General features: G+C 42.5%; 1 protein-coding gene across 2 annotated transcripts in view; it reads right to left on the bottom strand.

The window, feature by feature from the left end:
• Positions 1 to 24,809, bottom strand: part of THADA (THADA armadillo repeat containing) — a 308,025-nt gene that overhangs the window by 219,534 nt on the left and 63,682 nt on the right. For both annotated transcript variants that reach the window (XM_075925431.1, XM_075925430.1), the window contains 3 exons: positions 5,925 to 6,057; positions 4,032 to 4,145; positions 1,613 to 1,735 (listed from right to left, as the gene is read on the bottom strand). In XM_075925431.1, coding sequence (XP_075781546.1) covers positions 1,613 to 1,735; positions 4,032 to 4,145; positions 5,925 to 6,057 — 370 coding nt within the window. The remainder of the gene's footprint in view (positions 1 to 1,612; positions 1,736 to 4,031; positions 4,146 to 5,924; positions 6,058 to 24,809) is intronic.

Genomic DNA, 24,809 nt, shown 5'->3' with positions numbered 1-24,809 from the left:
GAGAACTAGCCACACACAACCAGCCAAATAGCCATATGTGGCTAGTGGGTTGGACACCACCAGCATTAGAGAACATCTCACAAAACTATGATCTCTCATCCCACACATGAATTTTATCTAAATGGCTTCTTCCACACTGCTACTCTTCAATTTTGCTAGTGACACTTTAGGGCAGTGGTCTCCAACCTTTTTACACCCAAGATCACTTTTTAAATCTCAGAACAGGCGGAGATCTACTGCCCCGCCCCTTCCTTGAAGCCCCGCCTACATTACATGAGGAAATCTAATGTAAATGCAATGTGCAGGTGCGCAGTTCAGAGAAGGCTCAAGAGCTACTCTTGGAGCCCCTGAGATCTACCAGTAGATTGCGATCTACTGGTTGGTGACCACAGCTTTAGGGAGTTCAACTATAGTGTTTTTGTTTTGTTATTTCTGGAACTGATTTTCAATAGCTGGCAGCACACAAGAGATATATGCTATCATAAGGGGCAACTGGAGAGTCTAATAGTTAGCAAATCCTCCTTTCTTTGCCCTTAGGAATTTTCTCTTCAGCACTAGCTGGATGCCGATGCCAGACCCCTGTTTTATGAGGCTAATTGTATGGCTCCTAAGTTCTGCCTTTTCCCAGTCCTCCCTAAAAAGAGATTGTTGTCTGCTTCATGAAATAGGGAGGAAACAGTAAGCCACATGAAACTATATTCCATTCTGCGATAAGTACAGGTATGGAAGACTAGAAATGGTGGCACTGAAGACTCAGGATTTTTATTTCTGAATTTTCTGATTTTCTTTTAGGTTTTTTACTTTTTCCCATTTTATTCCCCCAGCACATACTTGTATCTAAATTTTAACAGACTGCTTTTTTAGAGCACAAGCTTAAGAATATTTACCAAAGTATCCACGATACACTATAGTATCCAAACAATAAAAAAGAGTATTTATTAATTAGCCAAACTGTATATGTGTTCTGTAACATCTAATTTAAGAGTTTCTTAGATAAATATTAAGAAAGACATCTTTCTCAGTCACATTATCTAAAAAGGAATGCTGACTCTGTTTATTCCAGCATCATGGGATTAAGAAAGGAGTGGTTCTCTGCAGAGCTAAGGACAGTCAGTATCCTTCAAATGCGAAGTGCAACATTGATAAAACCTGTCAATAACAGTACAAGAGTTCATGTCCAGGAGTCAGAGACAGCAAGTACCATTAAGAAAGTGAAGCCTTCGGGAATAAACAGTCTGGGAACCATCGGAAAGTTCAGATATATTTTTGAGAGACATTAAGGACAAGGATCAAATTGAAGCCCAGGTTTTCAGTAGGCTAAAGCATTTATTTTTAAGCTATGGCAGGTCATGAGACATTGAACCTTAAAAAGAACATTAAAACAAACCAAAAAAATATATTGATATAACACTGAGACCCAAACTGTAACTTTCCTGTGATTTTTCTCCAGTATTATGCCTTTACAGATCACATTCTGTAATACATATGAATAGTCAGTTCATAAAAATTCTGTCAGTTGTGGAACAATAACTGAAAAATATTACAAATGCCTTGGTTTAGAACTATCACCACGTTTCTCCAACCTAATACAATATATTAAGGATTAACTTACAGCCCAGACAGGGGATGTAAAACCTAAAATTGCTGCTTGTATTCCATCTGCTATAAAAGGCATGATGTTTTCACCAAAGCGGGTATCTCTAAACAAGGCTCTCAGGATATTTAAAGCATGAACCTGAGGGGTGGAAAAAAAAAATCAATATATGTTTTGTAACATATGATGCTTTACTGGAAAAGTCTTCAAATTACATGCTTTAGCTATAGACATGGAGATAAACAAAACCATGCATTTACCACTTAATTTCCACTTTACATTCTATTCAATATATCACAATTAAAAATAAAAGCAATAATATCCCTGCAATGTACTTTGAAAATCACAGTCATAATAAAAAAAGTGGATAAATGATTCACTTTTCTACCTACCACCGATTTTATCAAGTATTGAGATTCTTAGATGAAAGAAAATAAAGATATAAACATTAAAAATGTAAACAGCAGCAAACACATGAAGAACTTGACTTAGTTGGGATTGGCCCTGCCTTGGGTAGGAGGCTGGACTTGATGACCTCCTGAGGTCTCTTCCAGCTCTATGATTTTAACTGGGAATCTTTAACACAGCTAGTAAAGTTGCAATGTCTAGCAATCTATCCTGGATGAATAAATGCTGAAACTTCTGTACTGCAGGTAAAATAAATCCATCAAAGTGGCATTTTTTTCTTCAGTTACCATAGAGAAAACAATTTTCAAAAATTTTCAGGGTTAACTGAAGCATCAAACTTTGTAAGTAAAGTCAATTTGATCATCCTTTTCTGAGTTTCAGTTACATCATGCTGAAATTTGTCAACCAAGGAAGAAAACAATTAGACGCATTTTGAGGATGTCCCACTGACTCCGGGCTGCACACGGTGTGCCAGCTTTGAAATGTACAAGAGTTAGGGTTGCCAGATATCCAGTTTTCACCCAGACAGTCCAGTAATTGCGTCTTCTGTATGGTTAAAAAACCCCAGAAAATACCAGTATTTTCTGTTTTTCTCGGGTGGAAGGTCGGCGGGGACATTTTTCCCCTGATGCATCTGGCAGGGGTGGGGAGCACAGGAATTTAAAGGTGCAGTGATGCTTTTTTGGGGGCAGAGCTCAAAAAGTTTGGTCTTCTGTTTGTTTTTTTCCCCCCGCCATGTTCGGGATTTTTTGTGAAGGTATCTGGGCAATCCTAACGGGGGCTTTTGTGCATTTCAAAGCGGCAGTGCAGCATGGAGCCCAGGGTCAGCAACTAGTCCTTCAGGAATATATTGCCTAGGGAGATTGTGGGATATCCATCATTGGAGATTTTTAAGAGCAGGTCAGTCAAATACCTGTCAGGAATGGTCTAGATAATACTTAGTCCTAACATGAGTGCAGGGGACTGGTCAAATGACCTCTCCAGGTCCCTTCCAGTCCTATAAGTCTATGATGCCTACCCATGGTTCACTGCACTCTGCACTGATACAAGCAGTCTTGGTGAGTGTGTGTGTGTGTGTGTGTGTGTGTGTGTGTGTGTGTACACACAATCACAATCAAAAAAGAGCTAAGTATGCACGTGCACAAGCAATGTTTTAAACACAGGAGCTGTATGTTAACAATGGAAGTTTATAGTATAGAACATGGCCTCAGAGATGAGACAAAACACACACAAAAAGCCAACAGAAAACAGGTATTTATGAAAAAACTTGACAATGTTAAATTAAGATTAATATACAGGCTCTCAGCATATATTGTATTCTCTTTTACCTCACAAGCTCTTCAGCTGGTGGCAATCACTGAAATTGACTTTGATGGACCCACATAAATTTGTACCAGTTGGCACAGTAATTAAATATTACAAACACTGATGTTAGCTGAGCAAGATTTGTAGTAAGCTAAAAAGTTTTTAACATACTGCTACTGTAATATTCAAAAATAACTATGTTTGATTTTAAACTGGACCAGTTAGTTTTAAAATTTACAAATATAAGTTTATGTATGAAGATTTGTTCAGTATGAACAAGTCATTTTTCAATTGCATTGTCATTATTGTTCCATACTACACACTGAATAGAACTATCATGTATTTACTCTGAATAGGAGTTTGCTTCATAAAAATATGTGTTATGGAGTATTACAAAGCAATAATTTTAATAAAAGGTACTTAGTATATTGTAACCCACTTGAAGGGGGACTGAAGTATCAAATCACTGAATGAGTCAGAATATAATATTTAGGATTTTTGTTCAGTACATGTCTCATTCATTTGCATTAAAAGTCCGATAACGCCACAACTTCTGGATGCATCAAGAAATTCAACTTTAGCATGTTTGTAGATTATAAAAATAGATAAAGTTCATTTTTTTTTAAACACTTGCTGTGTTTATAAAACTAGATATGCTTTAAATGGTTGACAGAGGACTTTGAGAACTTTGTTTCCTAACACCCTTATATGTTTTACTTCTCACCTGAGGAATTATGTTTGGTGATTCATTCACTTGTACAGCCAAAGATATTAACTCATTCATTGTCATTTTCAGTAAGTTTGTTTTACTCTTCTTTGGTTCCGAAGCCAACAAAGCCTAAAGGCAGGGTAAAAAGTTGTAAGTTATTCATAATTTCTAGTTATCAACTTCTAGTTCTACCCAGTTACCATCGCTCTCTCTCTCTCACACAGATCTAAGATATTGCAACAGAGCCTCTGACCACTCTTGAGCATCATAGGGAAACTTGCACAACAGTTTCAATTTTAATCCTGTTTTGCTTTGATTTGAAAAAAATACATGACTAGGGCTGGTTGGAAAATAATGCCATTCCACACAGACACTTAAGATTCTGAAAACGGTTTTGCTCCCATGCGCAAGAAAATAAGACCTTTTGAAATTTTTCATAAAAAGAGAGACACAGTCAGTCACACACCTTCTCCCTCTGGAATGATCATCTAGTAAGCAATTATGACAAGAACCAAAAAAGTCAGAAAATGCATCAGTTAAGATTGTAATAGCAACAATAACTAGCAAGCCCCATAGCCAGTCTATCTGTATTTCCTGCTGGAGCTATGCTACTTTGTTTAAATAAACAACTACTCATTGACCACAGATTTGCATGGAATGTAGAAGACCCATGTTCAACTAACTGCTTTGAATAAGGAAAAGCAAAGACTGGAACTGTGATCTCCACATCCTAATTGAGTGCCCTATCTTCCAGCCTACTAGCTAGCTATTGTGTGGTGGGGTATCTTGGTTGGTCAGTTGGTCTTATTTCTTCCCCACTCCCAGCTCCATCCCTCACTTCCCAAAATGAAATGCCACAATAGAATTTTTCAACAGAAAAAGCATGGTTGAAAAATTTTCAACCAGATCTATCTGAAATCATTTGAGTTTGTATTAAAGAATATTTTTCAATTTTTCAATCACTGAGGTGATTTAAGCAGATGTATGCATACAATTAGTTTTGTTGATGAAAGTGCTTACAACTATCTCCATCAATCTGAGCTGAATTTGAAACAGAAACAAAAGGAGAAAGACTCTAAAAGCTTGCAAACAATTCCCAACACCATACAGACTCCCTCAATCATTCTTTTTTCACAAAAAATCAGCGTTAATAGTAAAGCAATTACTCAGTGATAAATCAGTTATTGTCACTGTACAAGCTGGAATATTTTACACAAAGGAAGAAAAATGAAAAAACCCAACATTTTTCCTCCCCTCTCCGAACTTTGACCCATCTTCTGAAAGCCAAAATTTCGACATTGCTGAATTGCTCAACTCACCATATTTTGTTATATGAAACAAAAAAAGTCATCACAAAATGTACAAATGTAAATTAGAAACATAAGAACAAAGGTTCTTGGACTCATATGTCCCAATTACAAATATAATCTATCAAATACTGTAGCAAAGGGAAATTCTTCTGTGTGAGTGTCACTTAATTGTTATTCAGCTCTGAAACGGAACACTCAAGTGACACAGGCATATTCTTCCCAATGCAACAGCTATATTTACAATCTCTAAATTATTACACATTTGACAGATACCACATTAAAACCACAAATCTCATGTACTTTCCTCATCCAGAAATGCTAGTCAAGAGATCCACATCTCGGGGTGAATTATACTTCCATTTTGTAATCCTAATTTGCATGAACGTAAACTAGAACAAAATCTGACCCCCTGCCTGCATCTATGTTGATAAAATATCAAGAAGGGGCATAATTTGACCCAAAATGGGTGAAATCAGTAAAAACACAAGTCAATCTCACAAACTCATTAATGCTTTTTAGGGATTTATATACCTCACAATGATGTGACAATAAAATGAAAGAAGCCATATGGAGTTAGAGGTGCAATGTTAGTAGGTACCTGTATGTAGAATGGAATTCCAGCACTGCGTCTAGTTGCACATAGTTTAGAAGAAGGATCACAAGATTTAATTTCTTCTAAAACACCGTACAACCATTGCTGTGGCAGTGTACGTAGACTCTCATTAGTACATCTAAGAGACAAAAATAAGCATACGTTAGTTTTTAAGATAAATAAGTTCAAACAAAATTAAACAGATAATAAAATCCCCTACTGCTGTTGCAGATAATGCTATTTACCTAAATTAACTAAGGCCATTTTTTTCTTAATGTGTAGGATTGATTTGACTTGCACCAATGCTGGGAGAAATATGTAACATTTTGGAAAATGGAAATACACATATGCCTTATATATTTGGGGATTCTAACATTCAGGAACATGTAACAGATTAACTATGGGAGTTGCGTCCAGGCTAATGAAAACAAAATTAGAGACACCAAAATACATCTGTTATTAAACGTGGGCTATGCAATATTAAATAGCAATTACAATATTTTAAAATCTTGAAGAGATTGTCGTTTTAAGTCAAAGAACACATTTTTGCAGAGCAGAAATAGAGGTGCCACACAAAAGTAGTAGCCTACAACGTGAATCTGTTTGACTCAGCAAGTTTCCTCAGGGAATGTTATAGGAAGCAAAGACTGGATCAGGCGCTCCCACCAACATTTCAAAGGGCTGTACAGTCATTTCTGGCTCAAGAAAAGGCATCGTCCTTTCTCATTTTGAAGTGACTAACCCTATTAGCGTCCCTCTCCAGTACAGCTCCCGTACTCTTCCCTATCAGGAAAGTAGCCAACCCTTGCGCAAAGCCATGAAGGGGAAGGGAATGAAGTTTCCCCAGGCCTTTCCCTTGTAACCTGTGCAGATTTATGGGGCTAGCCATAATTAGGCCAATAGCCTTTTCTTAGACTCCACCATTTAGTAATAGTTTCTACCAATATTTATATAAACTTACTCACAAAAAACACCAGAACTCTTCACTAAGGTGGCACTAAAACTGCTGCCCTCTCAACAGTGCCTTTCACTTCTCAACACCTTCCAGAATATGGGACTTCAAAAAGATGGTTACCTTTCGTCACCGATGTCCTTTGAGAGGTGTTGCTCATGTTGATTCCAATTTAGAAGTGTGCACTTTTTACCTTAGCAGGAAATGTTACCTTAGCAGGATACCATAGGTCAGCAGTGGAGATGCCCTAGAGTGATGCCAGTATGGCTAAGTATACAGGCAGTCCCCAGGTTACGTACAAGATAGGGACTGTAGGTTTGTTCTTAAGTTGAATTTGTATGTAAGTCGGAACTGGTACATATTGTAGGGGAAACTCTAGCCAAACATTTCTCCAGAGCTCAGTTTTATTCTCCCACACCTCACTTCCCTCAGTCCTTTATTCTCAAGCTGATGTGTCTGCTGAGAAAAGCTGCTCCGCATCTCCCTGGTCTGCTCGGGAGGGGTGCTAGCTTCGCGTCTCCCTGGTCTGCTGGGGGGAAGCAGCTAGTGCAGGGTTGCCTCACCCCGTTTGTAAGTAGGGATCCGATGTAAGTCGGATCCATGTAACCCGGGGACTGCCTGTATAGCACCCTGCCGACTGCCCCTCCCTCAGTTCCTTCTTGCTGCAAGTGACTCCAATGGAGGGGAAGTGAGAGGGTTTTGGAATAAACAAGAGCAACATCAAGAACACCAGTTATAAACGGTAACCGTCTTGTCTTCGAGTGATTGCTCATGTGCATTCCATTTTAGGGGATTCCCAAGTTGCTATCTGGTGGAGGGGTCAGAGATCACTGATCTGCAGTTTGAAACACTGCCCTTCTAAACACAGCATCCTCCCTAGCCTGACTTGGATGGCATAGTGGGACGTAAACGTGTATACCAAGGACTACATGGCCACTCAACAAATATCTTGGAAGGGGACATGAGCAAGGAAAACCATTGATGAGGCCTGCGCCTGGGTCAAATGGACCAATAATTGAGGGGCTGGCACCTTTGCTAAGTCATAAGTAGTACCAATACACACAGTGATCCAGGAGGATATCCTCCAGGCAATAACAGGTAGCACCTTCATCCTCTCTGCTACGGCAACAAACAATTGATTAGACTTCCTGAACAGCTTAGCACTTTCAAGGTAAATGGCTAAGGCACACCTGATATCCAAGGAATGTAGGGATCTGCTAGGGGTAAGGTGAGGTTTAGGATGGAACACTGGTAGGAAAATATCTTGAGACACACGAAAATGGGAGGAATGAAGGACAGGGACTCAACTGAACCTTACCTTTAAAGAAAACAATATAAAGGGGTTCTAAAGGTCGGGATGCAGCAACGTGCTGCAGCTATGGGACAAGAAGTCCAGGAGCAAGGGGAGGAGAATGGGAGGCACCACTGAGAGCTAGTGCAGCCTTATATGCCAATGTTGCCTAAGCCAGGCAGGTGCTATGAGAATGAGGTCCACACTGTCTTCACAAACCTCCATCAGCACCCTGTGAATTAAAGGGAAGGGGGGAAGACAAGTACAGGAGACCCCTCCCAAGTGCTTCCTCTAGGGAGCTCTTCCTGCTGCTGGGATAGGAACAGAAGGCCCAGGACTTCCTGTTTACCCTTGTGGCAAAGACATCCAAACAGGGATGACCCCATCTCTGGAAAAACCATTGCACAACTTCCCACCTGAGGGACCACTCATGAGTTTGAAACAAGCGGCTGAGGTTGTTCATCAGAGTTCTGAGACCCCAGCTGGTAAGACACCAGCAAGTGCGTCTTGTTGTGCATGCACAACTCCCTTACAGGAATTGCTTCCTTGCACAGGGGAGTAAAGCGAGAACCATTTACTGTTGATATAAAACCAGACACACTGTTGATGTGAACCAAGACACACTTTCCCCTGATTTTGCCCAAAAAGGCTAATCTCACAGCCCTGAGTTCCTTTATATTAATGTTCATGGCACGTTCTGCCTGCGACCAGATGCCCTGAGACCACCCAAATGCACTCTCCACCCCAAGTCTGAAGCTCTGGTTACTAAAGTCAGGGTGGGCTGAGGGGAGGTGAATGGAACCCCTTGGCACACATTCAGAGGGTCTAGCCACCACATTCAGAGGATCCAGCACCTATCACTGATGGTGGGACGGTTAACACTGTCCACAAGGTGATGAAACCGCTTGTACACGCTGGCTAACTACATTTGTAGCAGACTGAGACAGAGCCTAGAAAAGGAAACCACGTGGGTGCAGGAAACCATGTGCCCCAACACCCTTAGGCAGGTCCTGGCCATTGCAACAAGGTGGGCCTCCAGACTGCACCAGTGGCCTCTCCGAAGATGTGAGGTCACCAGGATAACACCGCCTTGTACAGGAACCCTCCTGGTACTGATGCCAAAGCAAATCGTCTCTCCCGAATAGTGCCACTGGGAAAGACTCCACCTTTTCAGGAGTCCTCACCACACTGGTGCTGAGGTGAACAGTCCCAACTCCATGAATGGTGCTGAGGCGAAAGTGACCTTCTTAACATGGGAGGCTTCTCCCTTAACTGCACTTGGCCCGGTATTGGGAATGGTGCCGGACGGACCAGAGAAGACTTCCTCGGTGACACTGACTGGCCCAACATTAGCTCAATCAGATCACATGCTGCTTCATATTCCTGGGATAGGAAGCCCACCTGCACCAGATTCGACAGGACCAGCAGAGGTGCCGGAGTCAACAGACGGGCTGTTTCGAAGGGTGCTCCAACTCTGGACATGACCCTTTACGCTTTTTAGCTTTCAAAATGTGGGACTGGCCTAGGAATGTTAAATATCAGTTAATTGAATAGTTGAGAAACCTCATGAATTCTTATTGGTGAGTCAACTATTCTATAGACTCCAGAAGAGGGGCCAGCAGCTGCTGTATTAGAGGCAGCAGTGCAGGGTGTCAGGCAGGAGCTGGTTCATGAGAGGAGCCAATTTAAAAAACAGCTCCCCTTGTGGATCAGCTGCCTGTTGCCCAGTGCTGCTGCCTCTGATAAAGAGGCAGCAGTGTGGGGTGGCAGCAGCCCCCATCTAAGTTGGATCTGAGTTCCCGGACCCAGCACAAGCTGGAATTGAGCTCAGCTGCCTGCCTAGCTCCTGATACACTTTAAATTCAGAGCCTCAGCAGAAGTAGGTTTTGGACCCAGTGTGAGCCAGAACTGAGCTACACTGCTGGCCAGCCTGCCAAGAAACTTACTGTCAAGCATGGGGGAGGGAAATGCGTGTCATCTATAGCATTAACCTATAAGCTTTTGCTTATCGGTTAATCGACTATACTATCACTTCCCTAGATAGGTGGGAGAGAGGCCAATGTCTCTTTTTCTGCACCAGAGAATGGGATTATTGTCAGGAACTAGTCTTTGGCTAATGTCAGTGCTGGGATGGCTTGTTTAACTCTTTACACAGGGCTGGCATGCTCTGCACCCAATGTCAGTGCTCTGCGCAACGAAGCTGCGAATGCCAGCCCCGTAGTATGCGGTGCCAGATGGAGATCCAGGGAAGCCTCCATTAAGAGATTTTGGAATGCTCTCTCCCTTTACATTCTTGAAATAAAGGCTCTGCAAATCTTGCACTTATCTGCTAAATGGGCCACTCCCAAACACTTAAGGCAGGAGTGGTGTGGATCACCTGTAGGCATAAACTTCACGTACTGTCTGCACCGCTTGAAGTCAGGGAGCCCAGCCCCCAAGTGTGGAAAAACAACAGGTGTCCCCACAACAAACTTAACACTTAATTGACAACTACTTCACACTTGAAAGAACTGTCAACAATATAAGCTAAGGCAGCGGTAACAACCAGTAGATCAGGATCTACTGGTAGATCTTGGCGCCTCTAACAGGGGATCCCGACTGGTTTGGCCAAGAGGCTATCAAATACTGGCACTTCAGCTGCCCCTCCCCCCACTGCTGTGCATCTCCTGCACTTTGCCTTGGAGCTGCCTCCTCAGGAGCCTCCTGCTTACTGTGCAGGGCAGTGGAGGGTGAGGAGGGGGGTTCATGTCAAGATGCAGGGGGGGGGGGCTGATGTCAAGAGGTCCACAGAGCAGAGAGGGGTCACAACAGGGTTTGGGATGTAGAGAGTTTGCTGGCTGCTTTGGAGAGTGGTGCAGGGCCAGGGCAGGGGTGAGCCTGCCTTAGCCTCAATGCACCACCACCCAGGAGCAACCTGAGGTAAGCAGGGCCCAACTGGAGCCCACATCCTGAAACTCTACCCGTAATGAACCTCACCCCCCAAACCCCTGCCCTATCCCCAACCCTCTGCCTCCGCCTGGTGAAAGGGACGGAGGACAGAGTGAGCAGGGGCAGGGCCTCAGAGAAGGGGCATACTGGCACCACTCTAGGGGTCACCCCTACCAACCTACAGTATCCTGATAGGGTAAAAACTTTCTAGCAACTGTGCATGTGGCACGCACACACCTAAATTGGAATGTACATAGCAACCACGCAAAGAAGCAGCACCAAATTCAAACACTAGAAATCTAGGAAATGCTCAATTAAGATTTCCCTCCTCCCCCCCCATTGGCCAGAAATAGTTGTTACTGTTTCAAGGGGGAGGGGAACCCCTCAATCTTACAAAAAAAATAGAATATTGCTGGTTCACACTCAATATAACCTTAACCCTGACCCCAGAGGAATGCTGGCATTTTAGTATATTGTTCTTTTTAAACTGGTGCATGTAACAGACTCCACTGCCTCCCTCATGCTATATTAAATGGACTTATGGACATAAATATGCATAACTCAAAGATGCTTTGGGCAAATTATCTCATGTAAACTATCAATCTTCATGTTTATCTTATTTTGGTGTTGTCATAAATAGGAGTTGCTAAGGAGAATTTGACTTACTTGAAGTGAGGAAAGGGTTAAGCAACTGGAGATGCACCTGAGGGAGGGAGCTTCGGCAGTCAGCCAATGAAATGCAGATAGGAATTTCAAACCGAGAGAGAGGGGGTTTCTTTCTCTCTTCTTTGTTTGAGATCAGAGCAGTTTTTTCCAGCTATGGAGGGAAACAGGTTTTCCCAGAACTGGACTTCTTGAAATGTGTTAGTCCATCAGGTTTTATTGTTTTCCTTGTTTGGACATTTGGAAATCATGTCTGAGCTGATTAATGGTTTTTCTCTTTGTAACTAAGGATTACTACCCAGGGATTTCCCAAGTCTACTTCACTCCATGGCTTTTTAACACCCAGTCATGGACAGGCAGTCCCCGGGTTACGTACAAGATAGGGACTGTAGGTTTGTTCTTAAGTTGAATCTGTATGTAAGTCGGAACTGGCGTCCAGATTCAGACACTGCTGAAACTGACCGCCAGTTCTGACTTACATACAGAATCAACTTAAGAACCCCAGGCGTCCCCAAGTCAGCTGCTGCTGAAACTGATCAGCAGCTGATTCCAGGAAGCCCGGGGCAGAGCAACTCTGCCTGGGGCTTCCTGTAGTCAGCGCTGGTCAGTTTCAGCAGAAGCTGACTTGGGGACGCCTGGGGCAGAGCAGCTGGGGTGCTGCTGGGTTGCTCCAGTAGCGCCGCTCCTCAGCACTACTGGAGCAACCCAGCAGCACCCCATCTGCTCTGCCCCAGGTGTCCTGATTCAGCCGCTGCTGAAACTGACCAGCAGCCGCTGAATCAGGACCTGGGGCAGATCAGCTGGGGTGCTGCCGGGTTGGTCCAGTAGTGCCCAGAGCGGGCGCTGCAGGACCAATCGGCAGCGCCCCAGCTGCTCTGCCCCAGAGTCCAAAACAAAAGCCTGGTCTGCTGGGGGGGGGGGCACACTAGCTGCGCTCCCCCCCCCCAGCAGACCAGGGACACGGGGAGCAGAGCCGCAGCGGCAGCGGGGTGCCGCGCCTCTGAGGCTTTGCTCTGGCAAAGCCTCAGAGGCGCGGGACCCCCCCGCGGCTGCGGCTTCAGTCCGGGAGCCTGTGGTCTGCTGGGGACGGTCCCCAGCAGACCACAGGCTCCCGGACTGAAGCCGCAGCCGCGGGGGGGTCCCGCGCCTCTGAGGCTTTGCCAGAGCAAAGCCTCAGAGGTGCGGGGAACCGCCGCTGCTGCCGCTTCAATCTGGGTGCCTGTGGTCTGCTGGGGACGGTCCCCAGCAGACCATAGGCACCCAGATTGAAGCGGCAGCAGCGGCGGTTCCCCGCGCCTCTGAGGCTTTGCTCTGGCAAAGCCTCAGAAGCACGGGGACCCGCCCGGTGCCCCTGGTCTGCTGGAGACGGTCTCCAGCAGACCAGGGGCACCGGAGCAGCTTACAAATGGGGCTCTCTCACCCCGACTTCCGGGGTGAGAAAGCCCCGTTCGTAAGTGCGGATCCGACGTAAGTCGGATCCGCGTAAGTCAGGGACTGCCTGTACTACGCTTGCAACAGTAGTTTTGTTTTGATATAAAAGTGTTTTCCCTTTTGTTTTGATTAACTGGTATTGATTGGTTGTTGGGTCTTTAAGCCTATGTGCCTAAATCATCCAGGAGGTGCAGAGTCCATTGTTCTCTGTGGATTCCCCGTTTATTTTCCCAACTCCAAGCAAAACAGAGGTTAGGGTGAGGGGAGGAAGCTTTGTGTTAGGGAGGGGATTCCCAAGTGATCTATTCACTGGAAAAGGATTTATTTTATATTTTCTTTTACTCACTGGGGTGGTGGCAGCGAGCGAATCAGTCTATCTTTTTGGATCTCAGGGAGATTGAGACGGGACAAGTTTGTCTCTGAGTCAGACACACAGGTTTTTACAGAGTTTATTCTACTAGGCGGCTCCCCAACTCTGCACTCTGTGTGTCAGGTTGGGGAATTGAGCCATGACAGGTGTATATATCATTCTTGTGTGGAAAAATTAGACATATGGAGTATGGAATGGTTTATGGATTTTAAATGTGTAAATGGAAAGCTATCAAGGGTGATTCCACTGCTGAGAGGCCTCGATGTCTGGGCAATCATATGCAAATAGCCTTTTGTCCTTAAGTCTTAGCAGTGGCTGGCCTGGGGAAGTCAGACGTCCACCCCAACTCGCCAGGTGACTTCCCATGCAAAAAGAGAATCTCTAAAAAAAATAGGAAAGTAGGAGTCGAGGGTCTCTGGCTAACACATCAGGAGAAGAGGAGATTTCCCTGGTTTCAAGGCTTAACTGGAAAAGAAACAGTGTTAGGGTGAGTTTGTAACAGTTTGCACTGCGGTTTCAGTGTCAGAATTAGCTAAGCATTTTCTGTTATTTTGAGTTTGTAATCTACTTTGATCTGCCTGTTCTCTCTTATAACCACTTAAATCCTACTGCTCGTACTTAATAAAATTATTTTTATTTGTTATCAAGCCCAGTGTAAATAACTGTTACCGCGGGGTGGGGGAATCAGGGTGCATTCCCCCCTTCATTATTAAATGGGGCTTACCTAAATAATTCATTTGAGGTTCTGATCCCATGTGGGGAGAGGTATCCCAGAAAGCTGGGCCCAAAACTGCATTCTCTTTGAACCTAAAGAGGTTCGGTGTCTGCGCTGCTTCTTGGGGAGACATTGATCTCAGCTCAGGGCCTCGGCTGGGGGAGACCAGCAGAGCTGGCCCCTCAGGACAGGTGGTGAGAAGCCCCAGGGAGAAGGAAAGTAAGTGGCAATAGCTTTGTCGGCACTCACAAGGGGTCTTATGTGACGTCCTCCCATCACAGTAAGTATCTGCTTAAATTAGGAAACTGAGCTAATTCGGCAATTTCCTATAATCTCGAACTGTAATTGTACAGCTGGAAATGAGGGAAGGCAATTCAATGTATCCAGTATAATCACTGTCAACAAGCAGCAGTTACTCCTCATACCAATGGTGCTACTTAAGCCATAGTGAAAGTCCTGTTGGACTGCATGCATAGGACACATACATATGTTTGGGTTTTTCTTTTAAATATTAATACTCATACATGGCATGCAGAAACCCTTGTGTACCCAACATTTTTAATTATTATGTCTGGAGGTAGTTCTCTGTGCTGGCTATTAGCTATCACTGGGGGAGGGGGAAGAGAGAAGGAGTAGGGAGAATGTAAGTACATGTTTGTTTCACTTACCCAAGGATACTGTCCATGGATTTTTCCATATCTCAAAAACTGGACACAAGAGAGTTTAATCTATCTAATGCTTAGGTGGGGGCTGAAACCTCTAGGAAGGAGTCTGCATGCAAGAGGGGACTTCAGGCTGGGGCAGAGTGTCAGGGTGGAGAAGGGGGTGCTGGCTTTGGGGGGAAGCTCCAGGTTGGGGCAGAGTGTTGGTGTGCTAGCTCTAGGAGGGGGTCAGGGCTGGGACAGGGATAAAGGAGGGGGTGCAGGCTCTAGCCAGGAGCAGACACTTATCACAAACAGCTCCTGGCTGGCAATGCAATAAGGCTCAGATAGGTTGCCTGACTGCCGTGACTCCATGCTGCTCTCAGAACAGGCTGGCTACAGGCTTGTCCCCTGCCCCCAGCACTGTTTTCAGAGCTCCCATTGGCCAGTAGTCAGTCACTGTAAGCTGCGGGTGCAGGCAGCTTGTAGAGACATACTGGCCCCCGTCCCAAAGGAGCATGCAGATGAGCTTGCAGTCAACAGGCAACCTGTCTGAGCCATACTGCGCTCTTGGCCTTCAGCGGCCTAGAGATTGCAATCGACCAGCAAAAGCTCCAGGATCAACCAGTTGATCGCAATCAGTGGGTTGGTGACCCCTGGTTTAGTCACACATAATGCACCTGAAAGCTTATGCAACAAGTGTAGGTTCAGTACAAATGAATTAAGTAAAATGCCTCTGTAAACCTGAGCAGTAGTATTGCAAAGCTTTTTTAATGCTACATCTGTTTAAATAGTTTAAAATAAAATACTTTTAAAATTATTTGAATGTAAAATACATAAAAAAAGCAGCTAGTGAAAAAAACAAAAACAAAACCAAGGGTACAATTCATCACCAGTACTTAGACTTATTTGTCAAGTTCCTAAACTGCACTCTTGCCATGAAATATTTCTCTGCAATTATGCAATCTGGCATTCCCTATAAAACACTCTCACACGGCAAACAGCCTTAAAAATAAATACTTTGTCAAAATTACAGGAATGGCCTCAAGCAAAGGACTTTTGGGCAGAATTAGAATCTAAAGCCTACTTCATTCCCAGGTGCTACCAAAAGTTCAACAAAATATAATTTAGTCCACTGGGATAAAACATACTCCTTGGCCACTATGAAACCTTTCAAAACATAGCTTTCATAGTTAAAATTAGTTTTTCCATTAAAGCCATTTTTTATTATTAAAAGCAGGTAAAATTTCTGCCTTGACATAGCTCATAATAAATGATTATTAGTTATGGTTAATACAATTGCAATTATATTAACCCGGTAAGATTTGCTGTTGCCAAAGCACAAGTCCTAATTACTCTTCCATTTTAGTATCTGGGTGGCCTTCTGTTAGGCCCATCTCACTACGTGGTTAGTTCAAATAAGTATTCTAAAGTTAAGAGAGAAGAACAAACAAACAAAAAAAATGAGGGAGAGGGAAGGAGAGAAGGACAGGAAAAAGAAAGTGAAGGTTGAAGAGAGCCTTCCCCTTTTCTCATTTCTTCTCCATTTCTCACATCATGCTTACTCTGTTTAAGTGTCAAAACTACAACCAATTTCTATTGTCCCTGTTATCCCTCACACCATTTCTAACTAGCTAGGTTCTTATCGACCCCATTACTACAGTATCTCACCACCACCTAAATTATTTTATTCCCTCCCTAACCAAAAAGGGCACACCATGGAGCTAGGCAACAGTCACAGTACATCACCCTTTGAAAGGTGATCAGTAGTCACTAGGGCTGTCAAGTGATTAAAAATTTTAATCGCAATTAAAAAAATTAAACCACGATTAATCGCGCGCAACTCCCCTTTGAAACGTCATTGCAGTGTTTCAACAGGGCAGTGTTGCATGGAGCCCAGGATCAGCTGGAGTTCCCAGCTGACCCAGGGCTCCATGCAACACTGCCCCTTTAAGGCACCGTAGTGGCACTTGCGCTGCCCCTTTGAAGTGCCATTTTGGAGCTTTAAAGGGGGGCAGCGCATTAGGAGCTGGGGATCAGCTGGGCACTCCAGCTGATCCCTGGCTCTGCTTGTGCTGCCCCTTTGAAATGTTGTAGCAGCACTTCAAAGAGGCAACACAGCATTAACGCCTGAGATTAATGCGTTAATTGTAACATGGTAATCCCGTCCTGTGTTAATCGCAGACGTGAACGCAGGTCAATTTACAGCCCCAGTAGCCACATTTGTAAGGGACAGTTAAAGGACTCCTGGATACCCAATTTCTTCTTAGGACTGGGCAGCACCATGAATTACCTACATTGCTTCTCCTCAATCCTCCCTTTTCATAGCTCTCTTTTAAGCAAGTAGTACACCTCTAAACTACCACCCTGACAGTCACCTCAATAGTATCAGAGAAACATGGCTACAAGTAAGCCTAAGAGTAGATGAACATTACATGATCTACAGCAGGGGTGGCCAACCTGTTACAGACAAAGAGCCAAAATAGAGGTGGATACAGCGTAAAGAGCCGAGTGAAAATATTGTTGAGGAAAAAAAAAAACAAGTTTACCTTTTTAAGAGCAGGCACTGCCCTTTTAAGGCAGCCATTTTGAAATCTGCCTGGGATGCCGCAACTCCAGCTCTGTCTCTTTCAGACAAAAACATGCTGCCCCTTTAAGAGCCGTGGGTGCGGGAGCCGCAATTTTTTCTTTCAAGAGCCACATGTGGCTCACAAGCCAAAGGCTGGCCACCCCAATCTACAGCCAAAGCAATTACTCTGGGGTTTTTTGTTTTTTTTTTGTTTTTTTTAAAAAGCCTCACGGTGGTTGTGGCCAGACAGCCCGCCTCCATCACATCCATCTTATTTGCCTTCCTAAAGCATACAGGACAGAGAAGGAGCAATAAAATAGGCATAGTCTATGCTGGCTCATCTGATCCTGAGAAGCTGAAACATAGATATGAGGAGAGATCAGGATATGTGAGACTGCCACCGGCTGGCACCTATGTTGATTCGAACACACACACAGTCCCTGGAAGAGGAATTTCCCACTGAGAAAAGAATCCCCAGTAATTCCAATTTAGTTATCTCTCTTACAAGTGTAAATTAAGTTCACAACTCCCTTGTAAGAACTGGTCTCACAGCAGACAGACCAGCATCAATTGGCATTACAGACAAGCAAGAGAAATACATGACCCCATGAGTATATAAGATGGGCCCAGCACACACTCACTTTGAGTGTCATTCTACCCTCTACCTGCTGGTCGGGTTAGGTGTTTGACCTCCCGAGGTTCTATGGGGACGCCCACCTCGTATTTTCGTCTTTCCTAGGAATTGAGGGACCGGCCCTGGCCTGACATGCTGGAGTCGAGAGGCACAGAAGGGGGTAAAAATTGTACCTGGATGTGGTCCTCTGTCTTAAGTGTACAGAAAGAGTAAGCTGTTACTTGGTACCATTATTTCTATTTTTCTATCTTTATCTTCTTTGTAACCATTTTTAAGATCTATATTTTGCTAGCAGTATCTATATTTTGCTAGTAGTTAAGAAATAGAGCAATAGCCATTGTAATCATATGATTTATAAGCTTCTTTAATAAACCTGTAACTGTTTAAGCTTTAACCTGCCTCCTTCAGTTGCTGTAACAGAACCAAGCACAATATAAAAGAACTTCAGCCGGTCTTAAGGGACAGATATAGGGAGCTCTGACTGTCAGCTGACAGTGGTCTTCCTTGGATAACTTAAGAGGATGGGCTGTCTTTCTGTCTTTTATATACAAGTATATAGGGTTTTGACCAACCAGCAATTATGGTGGTTAACTCAGACTTTGTGATACCATTTCGACTACAGTATACCATTACCACTACAAATATTAATTGTAAATACTTGCACTACTGAGCTTATCTCCGTAATTCAAACATGGTCTAAGACTTCAATATGTTACAATATGAAAATCCTTTTCAACTTATTCATAAATGACCTGTAGAAAGGGATAAGCAGTGAGGTGGTAAAGTTTGCAGATGATACCAAGCTAGGATAGTCAAGACAGAAGCAGACTGTGAGGGACTCCAAAAAGATCTCACCAAATTGAGTGATTGGGCAACAAAATGACAAATGAAATGTAATGTGGATAAGTGTAAAGTAATGTACGTCGAGAAAAATAACCCCAACTATACGTACAGTATGATGGGGGTGAATCTGGCTATGACTGATCAGGAAAGAGTTCTTGGAGCTATCGTGGATAGTTCTCTGAAAACTTCCACACAGTGTGCAGCGGCGGTCAAAAAGGCAAATAGGATGCTAGGAATTTTTAAGAAAGGGATAGAAAATAAGACACAGAATATCTTACTACCCCTATATAAAACTATGGTACGCCCACATCTTGAATACTGTGTACAGATGGGGTCTCCTCACCTCAAAAAAGATATTTTGGCCTTGGAAAGGGTTCAGAAAAGGGCAACTAAAATGATTAGGGGGTTTGGAACGGGTCCCTTATGAAGAGAGGTTAAAGCAACTGGGACTTTTCAGTTTAGAAAAGAGGAGACTGAGGGGGGATATGATAGAAGTATATAAAATCATGAGTGGTCTGGAGAGGGTGAATAAAGAAAAGTTCTTAATTAGTTCCCATAATAGAAGAACTAGAGAACACCAAATGAAATTAATGAGTAGCAGGTTTAAAACTAATAAATGAAAGTTCTTCACACAACGTGTAGTCAACCTGTGGAACTCCTTGCCAGAGGAGGCTGTGAAGGCTAGGACTATAACAGAGTTTAAAGAGAAGCTAGATAATTTAATGGAGGTTAGGTCCATAAAATGCTATTAACCAGGGGATAGAAATGGTGTCCCTGGCCTTTGTTTGTCAGAGGCTGGAGAAGGATGGCAGGAGACAAATTGCTTGATCACTGTCTTCAGTCCACCCTCCCTGGGGCAGCTGGTGCTGGCCACTGTCGGCAGACAGGCTATTGGGCTAGATGGACCTTTGATCTGACCCAGTACGGCCGTTCTTATGTACTTCAGCATTAAACCAAGTATCCTATGCTAACATACATTGTGGCACACAGGGACAGATGAGGATTTTGCGGGGCCCAGAGCAGCACAATTTCGCGAAGCACGGGGCCCAGGTGGCCACCCTGCTCGCCTTGCCCTATATCCGACACTGGTGGCACAAAAGAGAACAAAGCAAAACATTAGGCAATACTTAAAAGCTGCTATGCTACATACTGCCACATTTCACATTACATTATATTGTACTGTATACATTATTTTTAAATAGATTTGTTTTGCCTTAAGGGCAATCAGAAAGAGAAAAATATACTGAAATGCAGTATATTTGAGAGGGTGGGGATGGAGAGCTGCTCAAGCCCCTACCAGTTAAGCTGAACCAGTAAGATTCACTATTAAGGGTGAGGCTTATAGGTTAACCAGTTAACCAATTTACATCCCTATTTCAAAGCCTAGAAAGTGTGAAGTTAAAACTTCAGGTCCAGAAAGTCATCAATGCAACGACCATTTATCACAGAGGATTTCAATTTACACAGAAAAAATTTACAAAGTTATGGTAAAAAATATCAGTACATGATTTGAAGGTTCATAATATGGCAATTTATTTTGGTGATTTGCCTGCTAATGAATTTTAAATTATATAATACTAACTAACCAGATTTTAGGAGTTTGGGGAGACACAGGGAGGTTATGAGACTTCTCGAGAGCCACAGAGTGAGTCAACGGCATAGTCAGCAACAGCAGACAGGACTATCTACTCCCAAGTCTCCATATAGCTTCATAAACCGTACTTGCAGATGTTCACTAGAATAATGGATAATTACCAAGGAGTTTGGATTAATTGTACTAGTCCAGCTGACTCAAAAATGACTCAAGTATTTTTATTTCAGAACAAGTACCATAGGTTCCTGGTTGCAATTTGTGATATTAACTGAATTTGATACACTTATGTACAAAATGACTATTCCTTTATTTCTCGAAGAGTTCCAAATACATTTTTCCTAAATGAAAGGATTCTATCAAGCCCTAAATATTTTAAATCATAGTCCTCTGCTTCATTCTTCCCTACAGGGATAACATTGATTTTAAAACTATTGTGAAATAAGATTTTATTTAAATTAAATGTATTTTAAACAAACATTAAAAACTAAAATTCGCATTCTGACAACCTATGTGAAGGCCTAAACTTACTATAATCTATTTTAAAAATATTTAACAGTACACGCTTGCCATCAAAGTTTTAAAGAAAGTCAAATCACTCTATTGGACAAGGTTACTGTCTAAACACATGGAATCGTTTTATTGAAGCCTTTGACACCAGTAGCTTTTTCTGCTCATGCAAAGAAAATATTCTCTTAATTTCCATTTATTCAATTATTTCTGTGATACTAATTGTGAGACAAAAGATCAAGAAATCTCAGTTTTCCTCTTCCAAACTATTAATAAAAACTAGGTTTGAAGAGGAGTTCTAGTAATTCTACAATCCTGAAGGTGGTGACGGAAACAATCAGTTCAATTCACTATTTAGATTTTCTTTCTTTAAATAACTTAATATTAAATAAAAACTATATTTAGAGTAACTGTTTTCTTATGTATCTAGCATATTTAAAGGCAGTTTTATTTAAAGAATAAACAATTTAAATGCTGCATAATGTTGCATATTTGTCATTGAACAACAGGTTCCATCCAAACAGGGGTTGACAAATCACAAGTAAAAAAAGCCACTATATTTTGTAAATAAGGAACGCATCATTCACCACTTTCTAACATTCTAAAAATGCAAAAATTAAGAAACTGAATACATGTATAATAAGCTATGTAACTGCTAAAACATGATTAGGTTTATTGTATCTTCTCGCTTAACAAAAAGTACAGTAGACTTCCGATAATCCGTAACCTTTGGGACCTAGGTGGTGCCAGATTATCGGATATGCCAGACTATCAGGAGGAGGTACTATAAGATGGTTTTTTACACACACACACACACACACACACACACACACACACACACACACACACAGCTCGACAAATGATACAATCTACTCGCCCGTGACGAGTAGATTGTAACCCGGAAGAGCCAGGTACGGGCGATCTGCGTCCGACCAACCGACCCACCCACCCACCCAGTATATACTGTGTATAAAGTGTTTTTAACCCTTTTTATTATAGCACACGCACTGTCCAGCGTCACACAAAGCCAGTGGCAGACTGACTCAGTCCTGTCAGGTTTCACTCAGTTCAGCTGCTGCCTTGTGACTCATTGCATGCTAGACTATTGGAGTTTTACTGTAATATAGTTTTTACACTAAATATGATATTTAGTTGCAAAGTCAGTATGTTTTATTGGTCACAACCAATAACAATCACTTTTACTTTAGGAAAGTAACTTAAAATAAATCCTTACATCATTAATTTTATAAGTCACTTGGATTTAAATCTGTAATTTTCAGACCAAGGTACTTAAACGCACTGATGAGCTGTCATCAGGGGATATGCAAGAAAAATCCTGTAACGGAAAACAATGTATTTTAATAAGTAACACTTGGCAATCTAATCATAGGTATGTTATGATCTTATCTCTGACAGGGTATCCTGTAGACCACATTACTGGAAAGGGGAATGCAGACTAAAAAGTTTGAAAACCACTTATTTAAATCACTCCACCCTGTGCCTCCCAAATGAATGAAGCCCTGTAAATTTAACTGTGTGAGGACATTCCGTTATGTTCTCAAACATGAATGATCTCACTAAGGAAACAGAGAGGTTACAGATCTCCCAGTATACAGAACAGTAGAGGTATAACATTTGACAGGCAGATTTGAACAGAGTGAAGAGGATGAGAAAGGAAGAAATTTGATAGCTTAAGCAACACTCAAGTGATAAAGAACAATTATTTCAACAAAAAAAGCCACAGAGGAAGCTGACTTGGATATGTGATGGACAAACAAAGACCATGATAGACATATTCCTGAATTAGAGATGGAAATGGTGCTCGTGCAAATCATAATTAATGCTGATATTAATGAGCTGGGGGCTGAGAGCAATCAACAAAAGTACCAAGAAAAGGACAGATTGAAAGAGACAGATATTGAGAAAGAATATAAAGAAGTCATGCAGAAGAAATTTCATATCTTTCAAGAAAGAAAAAGTGAATGCTGAAGAGATACAGAACACTGGAAGGAAAAGGGAGGGTTATTACAAGAATAGATGAACAAGAGCTGAACTACAAGGCCAAAATGAAGAAACCAAAGTGGATAACACATGAAGTGGTGGCGCTGAGTGACAAGCATACAAAGCCAAATGAGAACCAAAATGAAGGTGAAAGTCAAAGCATAGTACAGCAGTCTAAAACAGAGGGATAAAACAGAAAGCAAACAACCAGATAGGCGAACAACACAAAGAAGCAGAAAAATATGCAAAGAAAAACATGACATGGGTTGAATCCAAGGTAAGATAAACGAGTGGAGTACATAAGCTGAAGAGCTGAGCAGTGAAAAGCAAATGCAAACAAATATCTGAGGACAAAGCAGCATAAAATAAACACTGGAAAGAATATTTTTTTAAAAGTGCAAAATGCAGAATACAGTCGATGAAACGGTTTTGAACAAGATACCCAGCACAAGCAAGAGAGCAGATGCCAGAATTCTTAGAAGAAACAATAAAGGTCTTGATAGTAAGTCTGAAAAAGAAAAAGATACCAGGAAGTGACAACCTAACTGCAGAGCTACTGCAAGGAGATGCAGACACACTGAAGAGGCGATAGACAAGCTCATCAATAAAATTTACAAATGATAGCAAGTGTCAAGTGAATGGGGGAAAGTGGTAATAGTACCAATCCACATAAAAAAGGCAGTAAAAGTGAGTGCAAGAACTACAGAGCAATCAGCCTGTCAAGTGTACCAAGAAAAAATACGCACCAAGATGTTGCAGAGGAGAATGAAGAGGCATGAAGAAGCACTTGTAGAGGAATTCTGCAACTATATTCTAAGTTGGATTTTGACTGGGACCATTGATTAATCATTATCATCTTGTGTGATTAACTCAAAAAAATAATTGGGATCAAAATAATTAAGAACAGTTGTAATTGCACTATTAAACAACAGAATACAAATTGAACTGTATTAATTTTGGATGTTCTTCTATATTTTCAATATATTGATTTTAATTACAACATAGAAAACGAAGTAAACCATGCTCACTTCATATTATTTTTTATTTCAAATATTTGCACTGTTTAAACAAAATAAATTTTATTTTTCAATTTACCTCATACAAATACATCCGTGCAACCTCTTCATTGTGAAAGTGCAACTTACAAATGTAGATTTGTTTTTGTTACTGTGGTGATGGTGGCACAGTTGTTCCTTCCCCTTTGGGTCAAAGGGAGGCTACCCTACTTCTCAGCACTGTCAGGTTGCTGTCTACTGTCAGGGGAATTAGCATTATGAATAGCATCCCAGTACAGCTCACGAGCTAAACAGCCAACAGCGTACAGCCCCCAGACCCTGCACGAAGACGTTACACACAGATTAGTCTATGGCAATGGTCTCCAACCTTTTTAACCACAAGATCACTTTCTCAATTTAAATGCAATGTAATATCTACCTCAAACCCAAATACCCTTGCCCCACCTCCTTCCCGCCCCTTCTTCGAGGCCCTGCCTCTGCTCCACCCCTTCTCCAAGGCCTCACACTGCTCACTCCATCCCCACTTTGTCCCCCAGCCTCACTCACTTTCACCAGGCTGGGGTAGGGGTGCAGGCTCTGGTCTTGAGCAAAGGGGTTGGGATGGTGGGAGAGGCTCTGGGCTTAGCCCAGGGTGGGGGATTGGGGTCTAGGAGGGGTTTCAGGATACAAGCTATGGGAAGGAGTTTGGGTGCAGGGGGACTCGCATCAGGGGCAAGCGATTGGGTGCAGGAGGAGG

This window comes from Pelodiscus sinensis, chromosome 3, assembly GCF_049634645.1.
Source record: "Pelodiscus sinensis isolate JC-2024 chromosome 3, ASM4963464v1, whole genome shotgun sequence".
Classification (NCBI taxonomy): domain Eukaryota; kingdom Metazoa; phylum Chordata; order Testudines; family Trionychidae; genus Pelodiscus; species Pelodiscus sinensis.
The sequence above is the reverse complement of the archived record's forward strand: the minus strand, read 5'-3'. Positions and strand labels throughout refer to the sequence as shown.